At 33.2% G+C, this 19,995-nt stretch overlaps 1 protein-coding gene and 2 long non-coding RNA genes across 4 annotated transcripts; 1 reads left to right on the top strand and 2 right to left on the bottom strand.

The window, feature by feature from the left end:
• Positions 1-2,441: 2,441 nt before the first annotated feature.
• Positions 2,442-3,007, bottom strand: LOC148780385 (uncharacterized). Its single transcript, XR_016041696.1, has 2 exons — positions 2,832-3,007; positions 2,442-2,715 (listed from the first exon to the last, which is right to left on the bottom strand). It is a non-coding gene; the product is annotated as an uncharacterized LOC148780385 (long non-coding RNA).
• A 3,972-nt stretch (positions 3,008-6,979) lies between these two features.
• Positions 6,980-7,696, top strand: LOC105421833 (uncharacterized). Its single transcript, XM_011630784.1, has one exon. It carries the CDS (start codon positions 6,980-6,982, stop codon positions 7,694-7,696), a length of 717 nt encoding a protein of 238 aa, XP_011629086.1.
• Positions 7,697-10,028: 2,332 nt separating this feature from the next.
• LOC148780384 (uncharacterized) lies at positions 10,029-13,109 on the bottom strand. Of its 2 annotated transcripts, none has more exons than XR_016041695.1 (2): positions 12,920-13,109; positions 10,029-11,700 (listed from the first exon to the last, which is right to left on the bottom strand). It is a non-coding gene; the product is annotated as an uncharacterized LOC148780384 (long non-coding RNA). The 2 variants fall into 2 exon arrangements; XR_016041694.1 differs by having other exon boundaries at positions 10,029-11,647.
• Positions 13,110-19,995: the final 6,886 nt, after the last annotated feature.

Raw genomic sequence — 19,995 nt, 5'->3', positions numbered from 1 at the left:
AAATTACTGATGGTGTACTTATTGCCTAAGAATCTATTTATTCTCGAGTTTTAAGTAAAAGGCCAAGTATTCTACTTAAGTTGGATATGAAGAAAGCTTATGATCGGGCTGAACGGGGTATTCTTCTTGAAATCTTGAAAGCAATGGGTTTTAGTGAAAGATGGTGAAGATGGATGTTTGGTTGTCTCTCTTCTACACACTTTTATGTCCTTTTTAAAGGTAACCTTATTGGTTTTTTAAGTGCATCCAGAGGATTACACCAAGGCGATCCCTTGTTTGCAGTTTTCAAAATCTCAAATTCTGATCTGATTATTTCGCATTTACAATATGTTGATGACACACTGATTTTTTGTGATGATGAGCCATGCCAAGTCACTAACATTGATAGATTCTTGGAGATTTGCGAAGTTACACTTGGCTTTCAAGTGAATTTCCATAAATCTTTTGTGATTGGTATCAAATGTGATGAAAATTTGATGAAGAGTTTGGCAAAAGTCTTGGGATGTAAGATTGGCTCTTTCCCTATCTCCTATCTTGGTCTCCCTATCTCCGATACTACCATTGGAGTTTGGGACATAGTGCTCGAAAGAATTCAAATGAAATTAGACCTCTTGAAGAATAAGAACCTCTCTTTGGGTGGTCGGGTGACGTTATTGCAATCATGTTTATCCAATATTTCGGTGTACCTGATGGGTTTAATCAATATGTGTTCCTTTATTGCATGGAAAATTGCTCGTATGATGTGGAATTTCTTGTGGGGTTCTTGTGCTGAACAAAGGAAATTCCATCTTTTAAGGTATGATAGAGTATGTACCAGAAAACGTGAGGTTGGTTTGGGAATTAGAAACATCAGATTGGTTAATCAGGCTTTACTGTGTAAGTGGTGGTGGTGCAATTTTCATCTTAAAGATCAACTTTGGTGCAAAGTTCTCTCCGCCAAATATGGGATGGACAGATTCCATCTTTGGCGTGGGGGTGGGAGAGGCAATAGTATATCGTCTATATAGAGGGATATCTTCTCTTGCAAACTGATGATTTCGGGTTATTTTAGATGGAATATTGGGGGTGGTGGGCGGGTGGCTTTTTGGCACCACAAATGGATTGGGGAATTTCCATTGAAGGCATTATTCCCTGATTTATTTGCTATTGTTGTTAATCCAAATTTGTTGGTTTGTGAGGCAGTTGATAAAAGGGGATTTCAAATTTCTTGGAATATACCATTGTTGTATTCTCGTTTAACCGGTGTGGTTTTCTCCCAATGGTGTTCTTTGATGGAGTTACTTGATATTGCATATATATCATCAAATGCTGAGGATGAAGTAGTTTGGGAGATTGAGGATGATGGAAGGTTCTCAGTTAAGTCCTGTTACAATCTCTTCTTCCACGATCGTTGGAGATGGTCATATCCTCAGGTGGCATAGGTATGGAAGTGGCCCATCCCTCTTAAGGTTCGTGTCTTTATTTGGCTGGCAGCTTTGAATAAAGTTCTCACCATTGACAATGTTATTAAAAGGGGCAAAATTTTTCCAAATGTTTGTCTTCTTTGTAAGAGCGATGGGGAATCGCGACCACACCTTTTTATTCATTGTCCTTTCACCACTCGTATATGGGGGTGGCTTTTTGGAGTTCTTAGTATCAATATTATGTTACCTCAATCAGTGGGAGAGATTATGCACCAGTTTGAGGAAGGCTCTAATTTGATTGTTTATAGCCTCGGCTCTATATAAACTATTCCATTATTATTTTTTTGTTAATTGGATTTTTTTTTTTGCAATACTGTTGTTAAAATTTTTATTTTAAATATTAGAATGGATATTTGTTTATTTATTTTGGTGCATTATTGTGCAATCCTGTACCGTTATATTCTTGCAAACATTGTAACAAAATTGTGTTGTCTGTATTGTAATTCATATGATCATAATGTTCTGATTCTAAATGAAGAGATTTCAATTTATTTTTTTTTATTTATTTCAGTTCTCCCATGACCATAACATGTTGATTATTCATCTCTAAGTATCACTTTCTTAGATGAGGCTCATCATTACTATCCATAGAGACATAGAGAGTAATGCAATTGCAATATCTTAAGTTTTATTTTTCGTTTTGGGAAATATTTTTTATATTTTTTAATTGTGCGCCCTATTTTTAGTACGCATGTCTAAAATTTCATTATGAGAAGATTTTTAATCAAAATAATAAAATTAATATAGTGATATGCATTCTGAACCATATGAAGAAGATCTAATTGTTGAGATTTCACATATATTACTATCCATTATAAGTTTGCTTTATGGAGAAGCACATTGATCTGAATTGGATTATCACCCTCCGATTAGCAAAAGGTAAAATGATAAATAAATTTAAAAAAAAAAAGAATAAAAATAAATAAAGTTGCATAATCAGAGAGAGGAAGATATCAAGAAAAAAAAACCGAAATATGAGAGAGAGAGAAGCACATCGCACTGCACATTTATTTATATAGGGTTGTCACCCCACATTAGCAAAACAATAAAGTGCTGAAAATAGAAGCAGAAATACAGCATTGAGAGAGAGCATTTTAGCAGGGGAAAGTGCATATGCATTGGAAGGGATCGCGGCATGCCCCTGTTGCTGCTTGACCCAAAGTCTGGAAGCATAATTTGTTGCAGTCATTCGGGTCGCAGTTGCTGGGAGGCTGGAAAAGCTTGCAATAGTTTACTTGCTGCGCCATTTCACCTGCACCCAACTCCAAAGATTTTGGACACAAAAAATAGCAAAGAAAACAAGAGAGAGAATTTTAATCATAAAAAAATAGCAAAGACCGAGTATTGAATAGAATTACTCAAGTTTACCGGGAGACGAAAGAAGGACAAGGAAAACTAGGGCAAAAGGTGTGAAGACCTTCATCTTGGAAGAACTTAGAGCAATGGATTACTTTACTAGTGATCACTTTGTGGTTTTGGACTAAATATTTATAGAGAGTTAAGGGCAAAATCTTTGCAAAAGATAGTTACCGTTTCCTTTGAATTTGCTTGAAGAAATAAAAAATCTTCTCAACGAATACTGAATTTATTCATTTTGAAGACACCAAAGCTGTGTTCAATGAATATGTTTGCACAAATTGTTTAGGGAATATCTCTATTACTGATTCCTAAAATGATCATGTTATAAGTACTGGTGATCCTATTATAATAATGGGTTATGAGAAATGTATTTCACCTAATAAAGTATTCTTCTTGTATTAGAAACTAATTTTCCTATTAGGGCAGGTTTGGATAGGAGGAAATTAAGAATTTTAGATATTTGAAATCCAAGAAAATCTATAGATTAATATCAAGGATTTTCCTATTAGAGCCGGTTTAGATAGGAGGAAAATTAAGAATCTTAGATATTTGAAGTCCAAGAAAAACTATAGATTTCTAATATCAAGGATTTTTGTCATGGATTCTTCAAATCTGTTGTTTGGATAAACAATACAAAACTTATGGATTCCTTGCAATAATTTCCATACCCATTGTTTGGTAACAAACCTCGATACACTTTCTTTCTCTAAAATTTTTATATACTTTCTCTCTCTAAAACTCAAAATTTGGGATAGTGTCCTATAAAAAAATTTAGATAGTTTCTCTCTTAACAATTTGATATGGTATCTCTCTCTAAAATTTAATATACTTTCTATCCAAAATTTAAATTTGAAATTGTCTATCTAAAAATTTAAAGATAATGTCTCTCTCTCAAAATTTTAGATGCTTTACTCTCTCTAAAATTTAATGTAGTATCTCTTTCTAAAATTTTAAAATATTCTCTCTCTAAAATTTGAAACTTGTATAGTTCCCTCTTCAATAATTTTGAGATAGTTTCTCTCTCTAAACATTTTTAAATGGTTTCTCTCTCTAATTTATGATATATTTTTTTTCTCAAGTTTTAAGACACTTTCTCTTTCTAAAAGAAAAAATTTGAGATAATTTCTCTCTAATAATTATGCGATAGTTTCTTTTTACGAAAAACTTTTATGTACTTTCTCTCTCTCTAAAATTTGATATAGTTACTCTTTTAAATTTTAAGATGCTCTCTCTCTAAAACTTCAAGTTTGAGATAGTTTCTCTCTCTAAAATTTATAAATAGTTTGTCTCTTTAAAATTTGATACAGTGCATTTCTAAAATTTTATATACTTTACCTCTCTAAAGTTTAAAATTGGGAAAATATCCCCTTATCTTCTATTTTTAACTTCTATATCTCACTAGACTCAAGAAATGAAAATATTACTTGTAAGCAAAAAGGATCCATCTTTTCTATCCTACAACCCCCTAAACCCTCTTTGTCCATAAATTTTTTATCCAAATAAACTCGAAAATAACACCATATCCAAACTTTTCTACTCCGTTAACATCAGTCTTTTGAACCACCCTCTCTCTCACATCACCGTGTCTCTCTCAAAAATCCGTCTCTCTTGACTTTCTCTCTCTCTTTCTATCTCTATTTTTTTGGGTATTCTCTTAGTTTCTCTCCATCTATATCTATTTTGGGATTTTAAGGATTTTCATTAGTTTATTTTTATCCCTATCTCATTTTTTTGTTTTTTTTTTTGGATCTTTTTCAATTTCTCTCTATCTCTTCCTATCTCGATTGTTTCAGGCATTTTTTTAGTTTTTCTCCATCTCTATCTTGAGATTTTTAGGGGTTTTCAAGAGATACTCGATTTCTCCCCCTCTCTTTATTTTTGTATTTCTCAATATTCATCTCAATGTCTCTATTTTTTCAATAATCCCTAAAATATAAAGTTATAAGGTGCTCAAAACCCCATATTGCCATCAAGAGTCTCTTCAAAAACCCCCAAATCAAGTATGTAATTTTTTTTTTTTCTTTTTTCTTTTTTTTTGCTTTTTTTCCAGCATCCTTTATTTCCTTGGGTTAGCCCTCTCTCTATCTCTTCCTCACACGGTTTCTCTCTCTCAACTTCTAATCTTTTGAGATCCGCCCCTCTCAAAGGTTTTTTTAGAATAATGTTAAAAATAATTTTTGATGCATAGAATAGGTCTGACTGCTATATTTTGGGAGAGGTTTTTTTAAAGAGGTTTTACTTCTATATTTTGTATAGTTGTAACAATGAATAGAGTGCGCGAAAATGCGTAGATACAATTATTGGAAGCAATTATCTAGACATCTATTTTGGGGCTGATAAGGATCTCCCTATATTCATAAAAATTTTAGGTTTTGTTGGCATCATCTCAGACACTTCTGCCAATTTTAACAATTATTTCTTTATTTAGTAATGATTGTATGTGTTTCTGGTTATTTGGCCTTTGCCAATTTCAACAACTATTTCTTTATTTAGTAATGATTGCATGTGCTTCTGGTTATTTGGCCTTGATTATGTTTACTCCTATTTAGAAGTACTGCAACTTTTGCTTATTAAGTATCTGAAATTGGTAGAATTACCTTCGTTTGCTGATTAAGTGTCTGAAATTGGTAATTACCCTGCTTGTCAACTTTGTCCTCTGGATTCAATGTGGCACACATGGTCTTTGATTTTTTCTAAATACAAAATACAAGTAAAGGGTTCTCAAGTTACATATAGTTGTTTAAAAAAGGATAGTATAGATATAGTTGTAAAGCTATGGCTGATCAAGTTACATACAAGCATATGAGACTGAAATCTGATGATTATATAAAACTAGCTGTTCACTCAATTAAATATTGACTGCCCTTATCATTTGATAGATATGTTACTCTTATTAGAAGATTATTGTTTATATGATTAGTGTTCTATAGATTGAAGTAATAGTGTTGAACCTCATTATCTTTTATGCAGCTGTGAACATGGATGAAAAAATGTTCCTATGTATATATGGAGGTGAACTTTGCAATAACTTTGATGGTAGTATGGAGTATGTTGGGGGCGATTCATGTACTTTTTAGTTCATCGACAAACAAAATTGGATGAGATAAAGGAAGATGTAGCAAATCAATTCTCCATAGAGTCATCCAGAGTGCCACTTAAGTACATCTTCCCAAGTAACAAGAGACACCTTATTACGTTATTTAATGATCGTGATGTAGAAAGGATGTTATTTGCATATGAAGGTTGAAATGAGTTAGAAATCTATGTTTTCGATGGATGTGATTGCAAGAGTGGTGTTTATGTGGTCAATGGTAACACAAGGTACGCTGACCCATAAATTTGATCTAATCAACCTTTGTTTTATATAGAAGTTATGGATAGCATATGAATTTGGTCATATTTTAGAAATCTATAGATATTGTCTAATCACCCTATTGTTCCTTCCGATGTGTTAGGGACAACAATTTTGTGCGGGCCCTGCCCTGTTCTTCGAATGTTGAGGAAGGCAATAATGAACATAATACTATGCCTCGTTTGCTTTGCACATGGAAAACTGATTAACTAATATCGGTCAAGAATTCCGCAATATATCTTAATTTTGTGATGCACTTTGGAAGTATGCAATGGCGCATCACTTTGAGTATGTTTACATAAAAATGAGAACTATGGGGTGATGGCGAAATTTAAGAATCATAATTGCAATTGGGAGATTTATACTTGTAAAGATGTTCAAAATTAGGACATGGAGGAGAAAATGTTGGGGCTAACATCAATGTCCATAAGAGAGCCTCAAAACAATTTATCGCTAACCTTGTCCAAAGCTAGTTGGATGACACCCCAAGGTACAAGCCCAGAGAGATGATAAAGGACATAGCTCGAGATTATGGGATAGAGCTTCCATATCTCAAGGTATGGCGGGGGAAGGAGATAGCAATAACTGAGATGCATGGTACCGAAGAAGATACTTCTAATCGACTCCTAGCATACCTCGATCGCAATTTAGAGATAAATTTTGTCGAGTTTTTATATCACTTTCTGCTTCAATATATGGCTTTAAAAATGGGAACCGTCCAATTATCTTTCTTGATGGAACACATTTGAAAGCTCAATTGCTTGGTACATTGCTTGCCGCTACATCAATAGACTCTAAGGATCAGATGTTTCCACTTACATATTCTATCGTTGATACAGAGGATTATGACAATTGGTTTTGGTTTCTAGATAACTTGAAGAGTGCTATTGGGATGGATCAACCAATCACATTTATTTCCGATAGACATGTTGGGCTAGTCAACAATGTATCAGATGTGTTTCGAAATTCCCATCATGCTATTTGTGAGCACCACATGATAGAAAATCTTAGGAAGGACATGAAACATATTCGAAATGATGTTAAAAAGGCCATAATATCTGCTTTCCAAGGTGCCACACGTTCATTTCGGCGAGAGGAGTTCAACCTAAGAATAGCAGACATTCAAAATTATTCTCAAGAAGAATTTACATGGGTAGCTACATCAACTCCAGGGCGCTGGGTAACTTCAATATTTAGGGGAAAGCGGTATGGACATGTTACAACCAATGTAGCAGAATCTTTCAACAACTGGATTTTAGAAGCTCGAGAACTCCCAATACTGCAATGCCTTGAAAAAATTAGGAAGCAAATGACCCAATTAGTGGTAGAGCGCCTTTTAAAGGCTCAAAATTGGACAACTACATTAACACCCTCTGTGGAAAAGAGTTTGGTAGCAATTGTAAAGACTTCTATCTCATTGTGTATGATATGGGTTTCAAATGACGAGTTCGAAGCAATTGGTGACCATAATAGCTGCACAATAAACATTAGCACACGAGAGTGTGAGTGTCAGGCTTGGTAGGCATTAGGCCTACCATGTAAGCATGCATGTAAGCCATTCTGATGGTTAAGAGAGATTTATATGAGTATTGTGATGACTAATTTACAGTTGTAAAGTACAAAGAAAGTTATACCAAACCGATACGGCTAGTCTCATACTTTGATATGTCTTTGCAAAGAGAGTCATCTTCTTATGAGCTAGAAATACTACCTCCATGTACGAAACGTCCTCCTAGGTGTCCCATAAAGAAACACATTGAATCACAAGAGGTGAAAGTGAGGCCTCTTCAGTGTAGTAGGTGTGGCCAGCATCGACATAATAGAGCTACATGCAAGGCGACTCTTTCATGTGAGGCCAGTATAATTTGTTGCTGAATTTTGTACTCGTTATTCATATTATGCATGTTGCTCATACATAAAGCTCCATCATTATGTGTAATGCACCATCATCTCTTTCATGTGTAATGTTATGTATCAAACAAATGCTTGCTACTGATTTGGAGATTTAGAAATAAATGTATGTGTTGATTTTTAGTTGCAAACAAATGTATGTTGCTGATTTTTCACTTAAGTTCATTATGTGTAATGCACCATCGCTTTCATATGTATAGCTTGTCAAGCACAAAATCGAGGAGTCAAGCACAAAATCAAGGAGTTGGAGCCCGTTGCGAAGGGACGAGACCTAGCCAGGTTTTTATACAAGGCATCCATTTATAGGCCCTTGGTGGTCAATTTGTAAAACTTTTGGGCCCCTGGCGGGTTTTTATACAGGGCATCAATTTATATGGTTGGTTATGTTTTGTAGAATATTTTTTGGGCCTTCTTTTGGTCTTTTGTGATATCACAAGTTTTGATCGAGTTTTAGTCACTGAGTTGCAAATGATTGCTTGTATTGGAACTGAGCTCAAAATCCTTGTCATGACGGTAACATTCAACGGCTTGGAATGCATATTATTGTGGATATATCTCATGCATATGTAGCTATTATTACAGTTGTGATTGAAGTAAGCATATGTAGCTATTAGCCTATTACTATAGTTGTAATTGAAGTAAGAGGACCATGGAAAAAGTTCAACTATGTATTTTTCTTGGTGCACCATTAAAAAAAAGTTACAGTTTTTGTAAATTTTAAGTATTTTGAGAGAGAGAGAGTTTTGGTGCACCATTAAAAAAAAATATAGTTTCTTACAAATTGTAGGTATTGAGAGAGAGATATTACGGGGTTTGGTTACAGGGGAGATGGCAGTTACAGTGGATAGTTAGAAAATGAACATGACACTTGATCTTGTTGAGGGTATCTAATTTGAATTTTAGTAGTATTTATATCTGCACTATTATATTTGACGTCCATATCAATGGGTTGGATAGTTCGCATGTTGTCTTGTTTCATCTGGTTGATGTTCTCTCGATTCACAGTGTGCTATGGGTAAAGATGCAAGACTTTAGAAAAAGATTTTACAGTTACTGATTTTAAGTTGCAAATAGTGATTTTAAGTTTGTTGAGTTGTAAGTCACTCGGTAAACTGAATTATAGAACGAGATAAAAGATGTGAAGAATGGATGGGGTTCCTTCCATAAAGGACCTTCTATGTTTGAGAAGAATGAGGTTATGATCATGGCCAAATTTTAAGTGGCTTGTCTTTTTTTTTGTTAGCAATTTTTGTTGAGGCCTAAGGATGTAAATATATTGTGCGGAGGGACAGTTGGCATATTAACATTGACACAATATTTTCTTGTGTTATCAACATATTTCTCTTGAAATGAACATGGGTACAATTTAATGGGCACAAGCCTCTCAAAATTCACATACACAATCACTTTAAATACGTATAAGAAAGTACACATGCGTTCTTTACATTCATATTGGACTCTAGGTGTATATAAAGAGAATATAGAATGAGACCATTTACTTTCGATACAAAATGATCACATTAATCTTGACCATTGGATGGGAAATTGAGATGACTGCAATTATTCCATTGACCAAGCTCAAACTTTAAAAAAAAAATTCTCAAACTTACATATCCAAGATATCAAATTTTATATCAAATGGTTGTAAAAAATTGTGACTACCTTGTATCAAAAGTAGATGGTCTCATTGTATACAATCCCATAAATAAATTCATATTGGACATGTTATTCCTCTATCTAAACTCAAGAAATTCGTTTGAGCATGGGTTCAAATTTGGCTAATGAAGGAGCTCTCTTTCTTCATAGTTTGTTTTTCTCCATCTATTTTTTTCTTCCTTATTCATTAAACACAAATAGAGGTTCAGAACCTATTAGAAACAATAGGAAACAAAGGGAGATATTACGCCATTCCCTCTTTAACACACCTACATGACACAGAGAGATTGCCTTCAACATCACAGCATTTATGAGATTACAATAGTTACAAAATAAATTAAAAAATCTATGATCATTTATTATTGAAGGGGTATTCACTATCCCTCAGTTACATCCCCACAAAATCACCCATTATCCAGGGGCATGAACACATATTTATAAAAGAAAATACGAAGGAACAAAAACAAGTGTGCTCAACAAATGCTTTGGCAGCAGCAAAGCACGGGCATAAATTAAATACTAAAGACAAACGCTGCCTCTGCAACTTCTTTAAACACCCAACCACACAACCCGTTTGATGCTGCACCCCAACTACAAAAGAAAGGATCAAAGGAAATAGAAGAATCCAAGGAAACAATTCTTACCAGCAAGTTAGTCAAATGATGAAAATAAATATTATAAATCAACACCATTACAAAATATATGGACATGAAGGGAAAGTAAAAGTTACAAGTGACACCAACAAGAGAAGTAAGTGAATATCTCTTGAGCTTGATAGAAAACAAGGTAAATAAGATCTGCAGCAGAGCAATAGATAAAGAACCGTGAAACATAGAAACCATGGAAGAAAAGGAGAATAAAAATAAAGGCAAAATATCTCATTATCCCCCTATTTTTAACTTTCATATCTCATGGACCCAAGAATTGAAAATATTATTTGTAAACGAAAGGTCTCTATCTTACAACCCCCTAGACCTCTTTGCCTATAAATTTTTGACCCAAACAAATGCTAAAATGACACCTTATTCAAACTCCTCGCTTCTCTAAAACTCGATCATTCTCTCTCTCTCTCTAAGACTCCATCTCTCTCTCTTCACTTCTGAGTGAGTATACCAGCCAAGGGGTTTAGGTTGAACTCGAACACGAGCACACTTTTTTATGTGTGAGAGAGAGATGGAGTTTTAAAAAGAGAGGGATGGAGTTTTAGATAGAGAGAGCGAGATGGAGTTTGAGTTTTAAGGAGAGAGAAGGAGTTTTGAGAGAGAGAGGATGAAGGGAGAGAGATGGAGTTTGGGTTTTAGAGAGAGATGAAGTTTTGAGAGAGAGATGATGATGTGAGAGTGAGATGGAGTTTTAGAAAGAGAGAGAGAGATAGAATCATTTTAGAAGTTGTTGAGGTCAATAATATATGGCCAAAAGGGTTTAGGGGGTTGGAAAATAGAAAAGATGGAATCTTTCTGCTTGCAAATAATATTTTCAATTCTTAGGTCTGATGAGATATAAAAATTAAAAATAGAGAATAATAAGATATTTTTTCTAAAATAAAAATATATATTTAACTAGCATGGAAAGAGGCCAAAAATCCAAAAGCATGGATAACATACAAATAGAAGATTTTAGGAGTTTATCAACACTTATGAACTCGTCAAGGTACTAGCAGACAGACGAGTTAACATATAAGCTTAGAGCAGGCACATATTCAATATCACTACTAGAAAAGAAATGATACCTCCACCAAAATGACTAAAGCATAGTTTTTGTTAGAGAAATGTATAGTGCACTTTAAGTGACTATTGAGAACCATGGGCCAAATGGTTCACCATCCAATGAAACAATGTGGAGTCATGGAGAGAGAGAGAGGGGTGCAACCCACCATCCACTCTGTGCCTTGAAAGCTTCAAAGGACCTTGAAACAGTTGAAAATAGCTTTTGATAAGAATGGAAACGAACTTGTTAGAGCTGAAATACATGTTTTGGTTTAGAAAGAGAGCATTACAAAGGCTAATAGATGTGAATAGAACCAGAACCAAAACCTAATTACCAAATAGAGTGAGAAAACCAGAATTCAACAACAGTGACATAACAATGATACAAATTATGATACAATAGAGTGAGAAAACCAGAACCAAAACCTAATTATGTAATACACACCGACAATAACATAATTTCTTAAAGTTCTCCACAACGGTGATCAGCAGAAGGAAACCAGAATTCAACAACCATTTACCAATTCAAAATCAAGTTCAATAGAATTGCTAAAACAATCAGTACACAGATGGCACAATGTAAATAAATTGCTCAATAATCTTCTTCACCCATGCAACATAGTGCGCATCATTATGATATCTTCTTTGGAAGTCACACATTCATCTTCTTAGCATGAAAACTGATAACCCATAACACAAAATATGAATGATAGAGGAAAATGAAGGAACCATAGTAAACAATATATAGCAGGAAAGACAAAGTATCATGCAAAAACTCCCCACTCCCTTTCAATTGATCTATCTCAAAGACCAATACAACAAATTCAAAAATATCTATAACTTAAAAAAAGAAATCTAAACAAGGACAAGATTTTGAAATGAAAATTCTGATATAGTATCTGAAAACAGCGAAAAATCAGGTATCTGTGCAAAAATTAGGTATCTGAGCCTTAGAACTTTATATTTTAGGGATTTAGTGAAAAAATAGAGACATTGAGAGGAATATAGAGAAATACAGAGAGAAAGAGAGAGGGAAAAACCGGACATCTGTTGAAAAACCCTAAAAAACTCGAGATAAAGATGGAGAGAAATTAAGAAAATGCCCCAAAAAAATCGAGATAGGAAGAGATAGAGAGAAACTGAGAAAGATCCAAAAAAACAAAACAAAAAACGAGATAGGGATAAAAATAAACTAATGAAAAGCACTAAAATCTCAAAATAAAGAGAGATAGAGAGAAACTGACAGAATGCCCAAAAATATGGAGATAAAAAGATATAGAGAGAAACTGATAAAGATCCCAAAAACAAAAAAAAAACAAGATAGGGACAAAAATAAACGGATGAAAAGCCTTAAAAATCTCGAGATAGAGAAAGAGGAAGACACTAAAGAAAAAATCATATGAAAAAATTCGAGATAGAGAGAGGAAAAATGCAAAAAAGCGCTAAAAAAAATCTACATAGAGAGAGCATACCTGATGTAGTTCAGATGAACTGCCTCTGAGTTCCAGAGCGCAAGATCTATGTCCAAAGAGCGAGAGCTGCCTCTGGTTTTCGCAAGAGAGAGAGAGAGCTGCCTCTGATTTTCGCAAGAGACAAATGGAGGCTTGAGAGAGAGACGGTGATGTGAGAGAAAGAGGGTAGGTCGAAAGACTGACGTTAACGGAGTATAAAAGTTTGGATATGGTGTTATTTTTCAATTTATTTAGGTCAAAAATTTCTAGTCAAAGGGATTATGGGTCAATCAAATAACAAAAATGCAGCTAATTTGCTTAAAAGAAATATTTTTATTTTTTGGGTTTCATAAAATATAGAAAGAAGTTAAAAATAGAAGATAAAAATATTTTTTTTTTTTAATTTTCACTTTGAAACATAATTTTTGAAATAATTTCCCTCAACAAAATTTTAAGATAGTTTTTCTTTCTAAAAATTTCATGTATTTTTATAATATAAATTTTAAAATAATTCTTCTTTTTAAAATTTTAAGATACTTTCTCCCTCTAAAACATAAATTTTACAATAGTTTCCCTCTTCAAAAATATTAAGATAGTTTCTATCTTTAAAAATTTTTAAGTAGTTTCTCTCTCTAAAATTTGATAAAATTTCTATGTCTAAAATTTGATAAAATTTTTATCTCTAAAATTTTAATATGTTTTCTCTCTCTGAAATTCACAATTCAAGATAATTTCTCTCAAAAACTCAAAATTTGAGATAGTTTTTCTCTCAAAAATGACATATTTATCTCTCCAAAATTTTTCGGCAATTTCTCTTTCTAAAATTGGAATAGTTTCTCTTTAAAAGTTTAAAAATATTTTCTCTCTCTACAATTTTAAAAATATTTTATCTCTCTAAAACTTAAGATTTGATATAGTTTCTCTCTCTAAAATTTTTTGAGATGGTTTCTATCTCAAAAAAAAATTTAGTACTCTCTAAAATTTGATATAGTTTCTCTCCAAAAATTAAAAAATGAGATTATTTCTCTCTCTTAAAATTTTGAAATAGTTTCTCTCAAAAAATTTGCATGTATTTTTTCTCACTAAAATTTGATAGTCTCTCTCAAACTTAAACTTTGATATAGTTTCTCTCTCTGAAATGTTGGATAGTTTACCTCTCTATAATTTTTTGGTATTTTCTCTCTCTAAAATTTTAACATACTTTCTCTCTCTAAAATTTTAACATAATTATTATCTCTAAAAATTAAAATTTTAGATAGTTTCTTTCTCTAAAATGTTGAGATAATTCATCTCTCTAAAAATATTGGTACTTTCTGTCTTTAAAATTTTAACATAATTTCTCGTTTAAAATTTGAAATAGTTTCTCTCTATAAAAATTTTGAGATAATTTCTTTCTTTAACAAATTTAAGTACTTTCTCTCTCTAAAATTTCATGCCTACCAAATGCTCCCTATCGAGGGAGCCCATGAGTGAAATCCATAGGCCTTAGAGTAAAAAAATAGGTTTTAGTGTAGAAATAAAATCATTAAAAAATAAGTTTTATTTCTATGATTTTGATTTTGACAATATCAAAAAATTTAAGAACCCATACTTTAAAATCCATGTACCCAAACAGGGATGGGCTCTAACCCTCCCCCTCCGCCGCTGGTCTCTCTCGGAGGGAAAACAAGGCATATTTTGCCTTTTGTCCGCTTTCACTTGCATCCATTGTAGTATGTAGAGATATTGGGTCACCTAGGAACTATCATTTAAATATTCAGTCTAGAGATGGATCTTACATTTTTCCCAAGTGATAATGGTTTGAAAACTCACTTATCAGGATCATGAGTTCTTGATCATGATTAATGAATTAATTCTATTCTTAAATATGCACCTTTTTAATATGAAATATCTTGAATCAGCAAAGATAAATTCCCACAATTTTTTTTTTTTGACAGTTCTCCAATGTGCTAATTTCTTATCCGTCCCACATTTCCATGTTTTAAAACGTTTAGTGGTATAGAGGGACATTTTTTATAAAGAATATGGGACATGAAGGATTAAATTTAGGTTGGGATTTGACATCTCTTGTTGCTTTAATAAACTTTTAAATGGATCATATTCTAAACTTATTCTATATCTTTTTTGCTAATTTTGACACCTCTTGCCATATATTTGACAAGTACTTTCTTATGGACCATTCTTTGATTCCTAAATTATAGCTCATAAATTAATTAGGGTGTGGTTTGTACAAAGTTGAGGCCCTAAACAATCGAAGTAAGACATATCTAAAGATTAATTTTCAAAAAATATTTGCGATGGTATAAAATTTGGACTTCAAAAATGGTATAGATTGGACAGATCTATAACACTAAAAAATATTGAAAATTGATGGCCCAAATAATCTAGTACAAGATGGACTATTTTCCATATTTGAAATCTAATCTTCTTTTTAACATCGATACATTTTTGAGGCCGAGATGTCAAGGGTTTTTCAACATTGAAACAACCTCTTCTAGTGATTTCTTTTTGAGGTGCGGCTTACTTTGAATGTTAGGGCTCAACTTTATATAAACTTTTTCCAATTAATTACCTGTCAAATAGCCCATCCATCTCTCCCTCTTAAAAAAGGATCTAATAAATTTCTAAAACATCATCCAATAAGTAACTATGCATGAATGCTTTTTTTCATGTTAATAATTTCCATTCTCTTGCTTTCTATTGCTCTAGAATATTTTGGACATGTTTGCTTGCGAAGAGTTTTGTTTTGGAAAACTGAAACTTCCGGATATGAAAGGGGCGGCTTCCATTTTTCCACCCCATTTTTGGAACCAAGTGGATGGTGATGACTCAAAGTAATGGTTATAGAATTCTATTTGCTTCTAATCTCATTTGGGGCAAGTTTTACTATTTTGAAATTCGACGATAAATTGTTGCTTCATTCCCGCCCGCCATCACTTGTGCAAAGGGAAAATAAAAAATAAAAATAAATCCTATTTTATCTTTTATATATAAAAATAGTTTCATAGATTTTATATGTTGTAATGAAAGAGTGATGATCCTATGAAACCCTCCCACATTCATGTGTATAGGACTTCAAATGATCACTATTAAATTTGACACAGATCTCTAAAAAATCAAATCTTATATCTATGTGATAACTTTTCTAGAGATCTGTGTCAAATTTAATGGTGATCATTTGAGGTCCTACATACATAAGTGTGAGAGGGTTTGATAGGATCATTATTCATAATCAAATCTCATTTTTTAAGAGCATAAGGTGAACTTTAATTATATTGCTAAAGAAAAGCTTTATTTAAATTATATTTCATAAATCACATGAGGTCCCACTTTTTTTAGTAGTGAAAGAGTGTTGTATTCACTTTTTTGTTGATGAAGTACGAAATAATGTCAGAAACCAATGGTGCATAATGTACGCACACCATAGGGGCTATGGTTTCACATTCTATGATACACCTTAGGGGCATCCACATATTGGAACCAATGATGTATAATGTTTACCGGTGGGAGATATTAGGCTTTTACATTTTGGCAAATTTTGTCTTTGAGCTACTACAATCAAATATCTCTTTTTTAAAAAAAAAACGGAAAAATTATAAAAAAAACCCAAGTGTACAATTCCTATTACCCTCAACCCAACTTTATCTCTCATTTATTATCTCAAAACAAAAAAAAAAAAAAAAAACCTAAAGTACAGTAACACTTTTACCCGTGCCCCTCTCTCTCTCTCTTTTTCCTCCTTCGGTCAAAACTGCAGTCCGGCAGTCAAAACAAACGGTCTTGCACTTTTCGTTCCATCAAAACTGCAGCCCGGGGGTATATTATCTATTATTCCCTTGGGTAAAACCTAACATAGGAGTAATTTTAGGACTCTAATTATGGGGATATAACCTTTTAAACCCATAGACTAACTAAAAAGAAAATGAATTAAAATATATATGTAATAAAAATTATAATGTCTAAAGATTATTAAAGATTGTTCAATTATCAAAGGGCGAGATCTAAATGCCAAAAGCTCAAATTCTTCTTTTGAAAATAATTGTCCAGTGATTCTTAGGTGTTTCACAAATATCAGATTGAAAATTTCTCCTAAGTAGATCTTTTGAACGAGGGAGTAAATTCATAATAATATTTCCATCGGAGTGTATTAGATGTTCAACATTCTTTTCTTTTGGGTAATTCAGTAGGAAAGACAAACCCTATCCGTTTTTTCAATAGATTGGGGAGTTACAATTTGAAGACGTTAATTGGGGGTGTCAGTGATAAAAATAGATAGTAAGATGTGGTAATTGGATGTGGGGATGCACGACAACCCCAACCCCTTTCCTTATTACTCGTCCAACATTGGCAACGAACCATTGTCTTGCCCTTTAAGTCCTGCTAGGGAATTGAAATTGGACTTCATTGACCATTGATAAGTGCAAATGGTGGATGGTTTGTCGGACAAAGTCCTAAAATGGAATGCTTAGAACGATAGCATCTTTCAGAATGAAATTTGCTGCAGTGGCTAATTAATATAGGGACACGGTTTCTATGAATCCATATAGAAATGAGTCATCTCTTAAAAATCTATTTTTGAGATGGATTTTTGGACTTAATTTTTAAAGAAATGTAATCTCAAAACATGGAGATAATGAATATGAAAAAAAATAATTAAATTTTAAAAATTAGAAACAATAAAAATAGTAATTAAATTTTAAAACTTAGAAACAATAAAAATATTAATTAAATTTTAAAACTTAGAAACAATAAATACATTAAGAAAACATTGAGACCGTTAAGTTTTAATTTGTTTTAGATGAACCACCTATTTGCCTCCATCTTTAAAATAGATGATGTATACCTTAGGATGCGCAAATATAGAAATGAGGTCCCACTCGCATGAAACAATTTTCCTTAATATATTCAGACAGGCATAGACATATACATACGGAGGTTATGGAAGTAATGGGTATGCGAATACACATGCCAATCATTATAATGTTGACATAAAGGATAAAGTTGATATAGAGCCGAGGCTTTAAACAATCAAATTAGAGCCCACTTCAAAAATTTCACTAAAGGTTGTTGTTTTAATGCTCAAATATCTTCAAATTTATTATCTCTACATCAAGATACATGATCATGAGAAAAAAAAAATGGATGTCAAGTTTTAGAAATAGCGCATCTTGTAATGCATTTTTGGACCAAAAATTTTCAAGATTTCATAGATCTGCTCAATCTACACTACTTTTAAAACTTTAAATTTTATAATTAACGATAAAAATATATTTTAAGGCTGTCATAAAGATTTATAATATTAAAATCATATTTCTTGACACTATTTTAAGGTAAGCTTTACGTTTATTGTTTAGAGCCTCCTTCTATACAAACCACACCGCATGTAAGACATCTTTTAATGTGGTGAAGTCACGGTCGCACCCCAAAGAGAAGCTTACTAAACAAGTGAGACAAGCGCTTAAGGCATACATAAACTATGGAAAAGGGCCTCTGTTAGTAATGCCCACACAAGCCAATTATACGTGCTCTGGCCACGTATAGCAAGGCGATGACTCTCATAGATGCCCATGCACAAGGGCTATTACAAAAGGCAAAGGTTTCTATGCGGCCAGCCCTCATATTATAGATGCTTATGTAGAAAAACGGGCTTGGCAATAAATATATTTTTAAATATAATTTAATCTTAATTTTTTAGATTATATAATCTTTAATATAGAGATCATGATTATGAATTTTTTTTTTAAACTAAAAATAATAATTAGATTAGGAAAACATTTTGATCATTAGTTACAATTGTTTTTTGATGGACCACCTATTTGTATCCATCTTTGAGATGGATATTTTATACCACCGCAATCGCATATTGTTAATGCGGCCCAGCCCTCATGAAACAATTTTCCATTACAAAATTCAAAACCATTTAAAACCCTCTCATGACCATTGTTGCCAGCACACTAATCTAGCCATGTTAATGGTCAACCACGCCTCTTGCACATGGTCATATTCTAAGTTCTTAGTGGTCCACCAAGACCCATCTTAGCCACTCTTCCGCACCATATCCCACAAGGCCTCACACCAAAGGTCTTTGCCACTAGTCCACATGCATGCATGCGTCTGCGCCATAGTTATCAGGAGTGGGAGCGGGAGTGGGAATGGCTCCGACTCTTATTCGTGGATCAAAGCATTGGATTGATGGCTTTCCGAAGCTCCGGAGCTTAAGGGGCGAGTTCCAATCAGGGTAAAAGTTGCTGATCGAGATCCCATATGAAGAGGGAGCGCATTCCTAATACAACGGCATCTAGATCCTTACTTAACGAGTACGTGGTCCACGTATAATGGGATCACGCTTTCATACTCAATAGGAGCGACGTCCCATTTGAATTTGTGTAGCTCCCCCATATAAGAATAATCGTGCTCCTAGAGTTGGAAAGGATTGAACTCCATTCAAGCACGGATTGCGTTCTGCATATGATGGTTGGCACTTCCATTGCCGAACTCCAATTGTATCAAGAACCCAACTTCATTACACATGGATTCATGCTCGCACTAAGCACGGCAACCTGTTTCCATATGTTTATTCTAGAAGCCAATGTCCTATATAGCAATGGCCCATGGGGCTAGATCCATACGCAACCAATCCTAAATGTCTATGGATTAATTAAATTCCATTAATCCTGTATGAAATAAATTCTTTTTTTTTTTCTTTTTTCATTGAAGTTCTTTGTATGAAATAAATTCTTTCAATGCTTTATACAATCATATTCTTGAAACGGCATATACCAGTGTTGTTCAAAATCTCATAAATGATATGCGCATCGTCATCACGTAGGCCGTTTGTGTACATGGAAATTATGCTTAGGAAACAAATTAATAGTGTGATGCATTACCAACGTAATATATTACCAAAAGATGTAATGTTTTTATTTGGGTACCATCTGGATGCAACTTAAGCATGGATTGCTATTGTTTGGCTACGTCCAAAAGAAATTTAGGAAATGCATTACCTTTATTTTAGGATGAAAATACTGCATGAAAGTTTGGCTTAAAATATATATTTTTATTTTAATAGTTAAATTTATTTAAGAAGTTTCTTTTAG

The sequence above is a fragment of the Amborella trichopoda genome, chromosome 9 (assembly GCF_054954075.1).
Source record: "Amborella trichopoda isolate Santa Cruz 75 chromosome 9, AtrichopodaSantaCruz75HAP2 v2.0, whole genome shotgun sequence".
NCBI lineage: Eukaryota > Viridiplantae > Streptophyta > Magnoliopsida > Amborellales > Amborellaceae > Amborella > Amborella trichopoda.
The sequence above is the reverse complement of the archived record's forward strand: the minus strand, read 5'-3'. Positions and strand labels throughout refer to the sequence as shown.

Bases quoted from the DNA above. Each gene is read 5' to 3' on its own strand.
- LOC105421833 (XM_011630784.1), top strand. From the start codon at position 6,980: ATGTTTCCACTTACATATTCTATCGTTGATACAGAGGATTATGACAAT.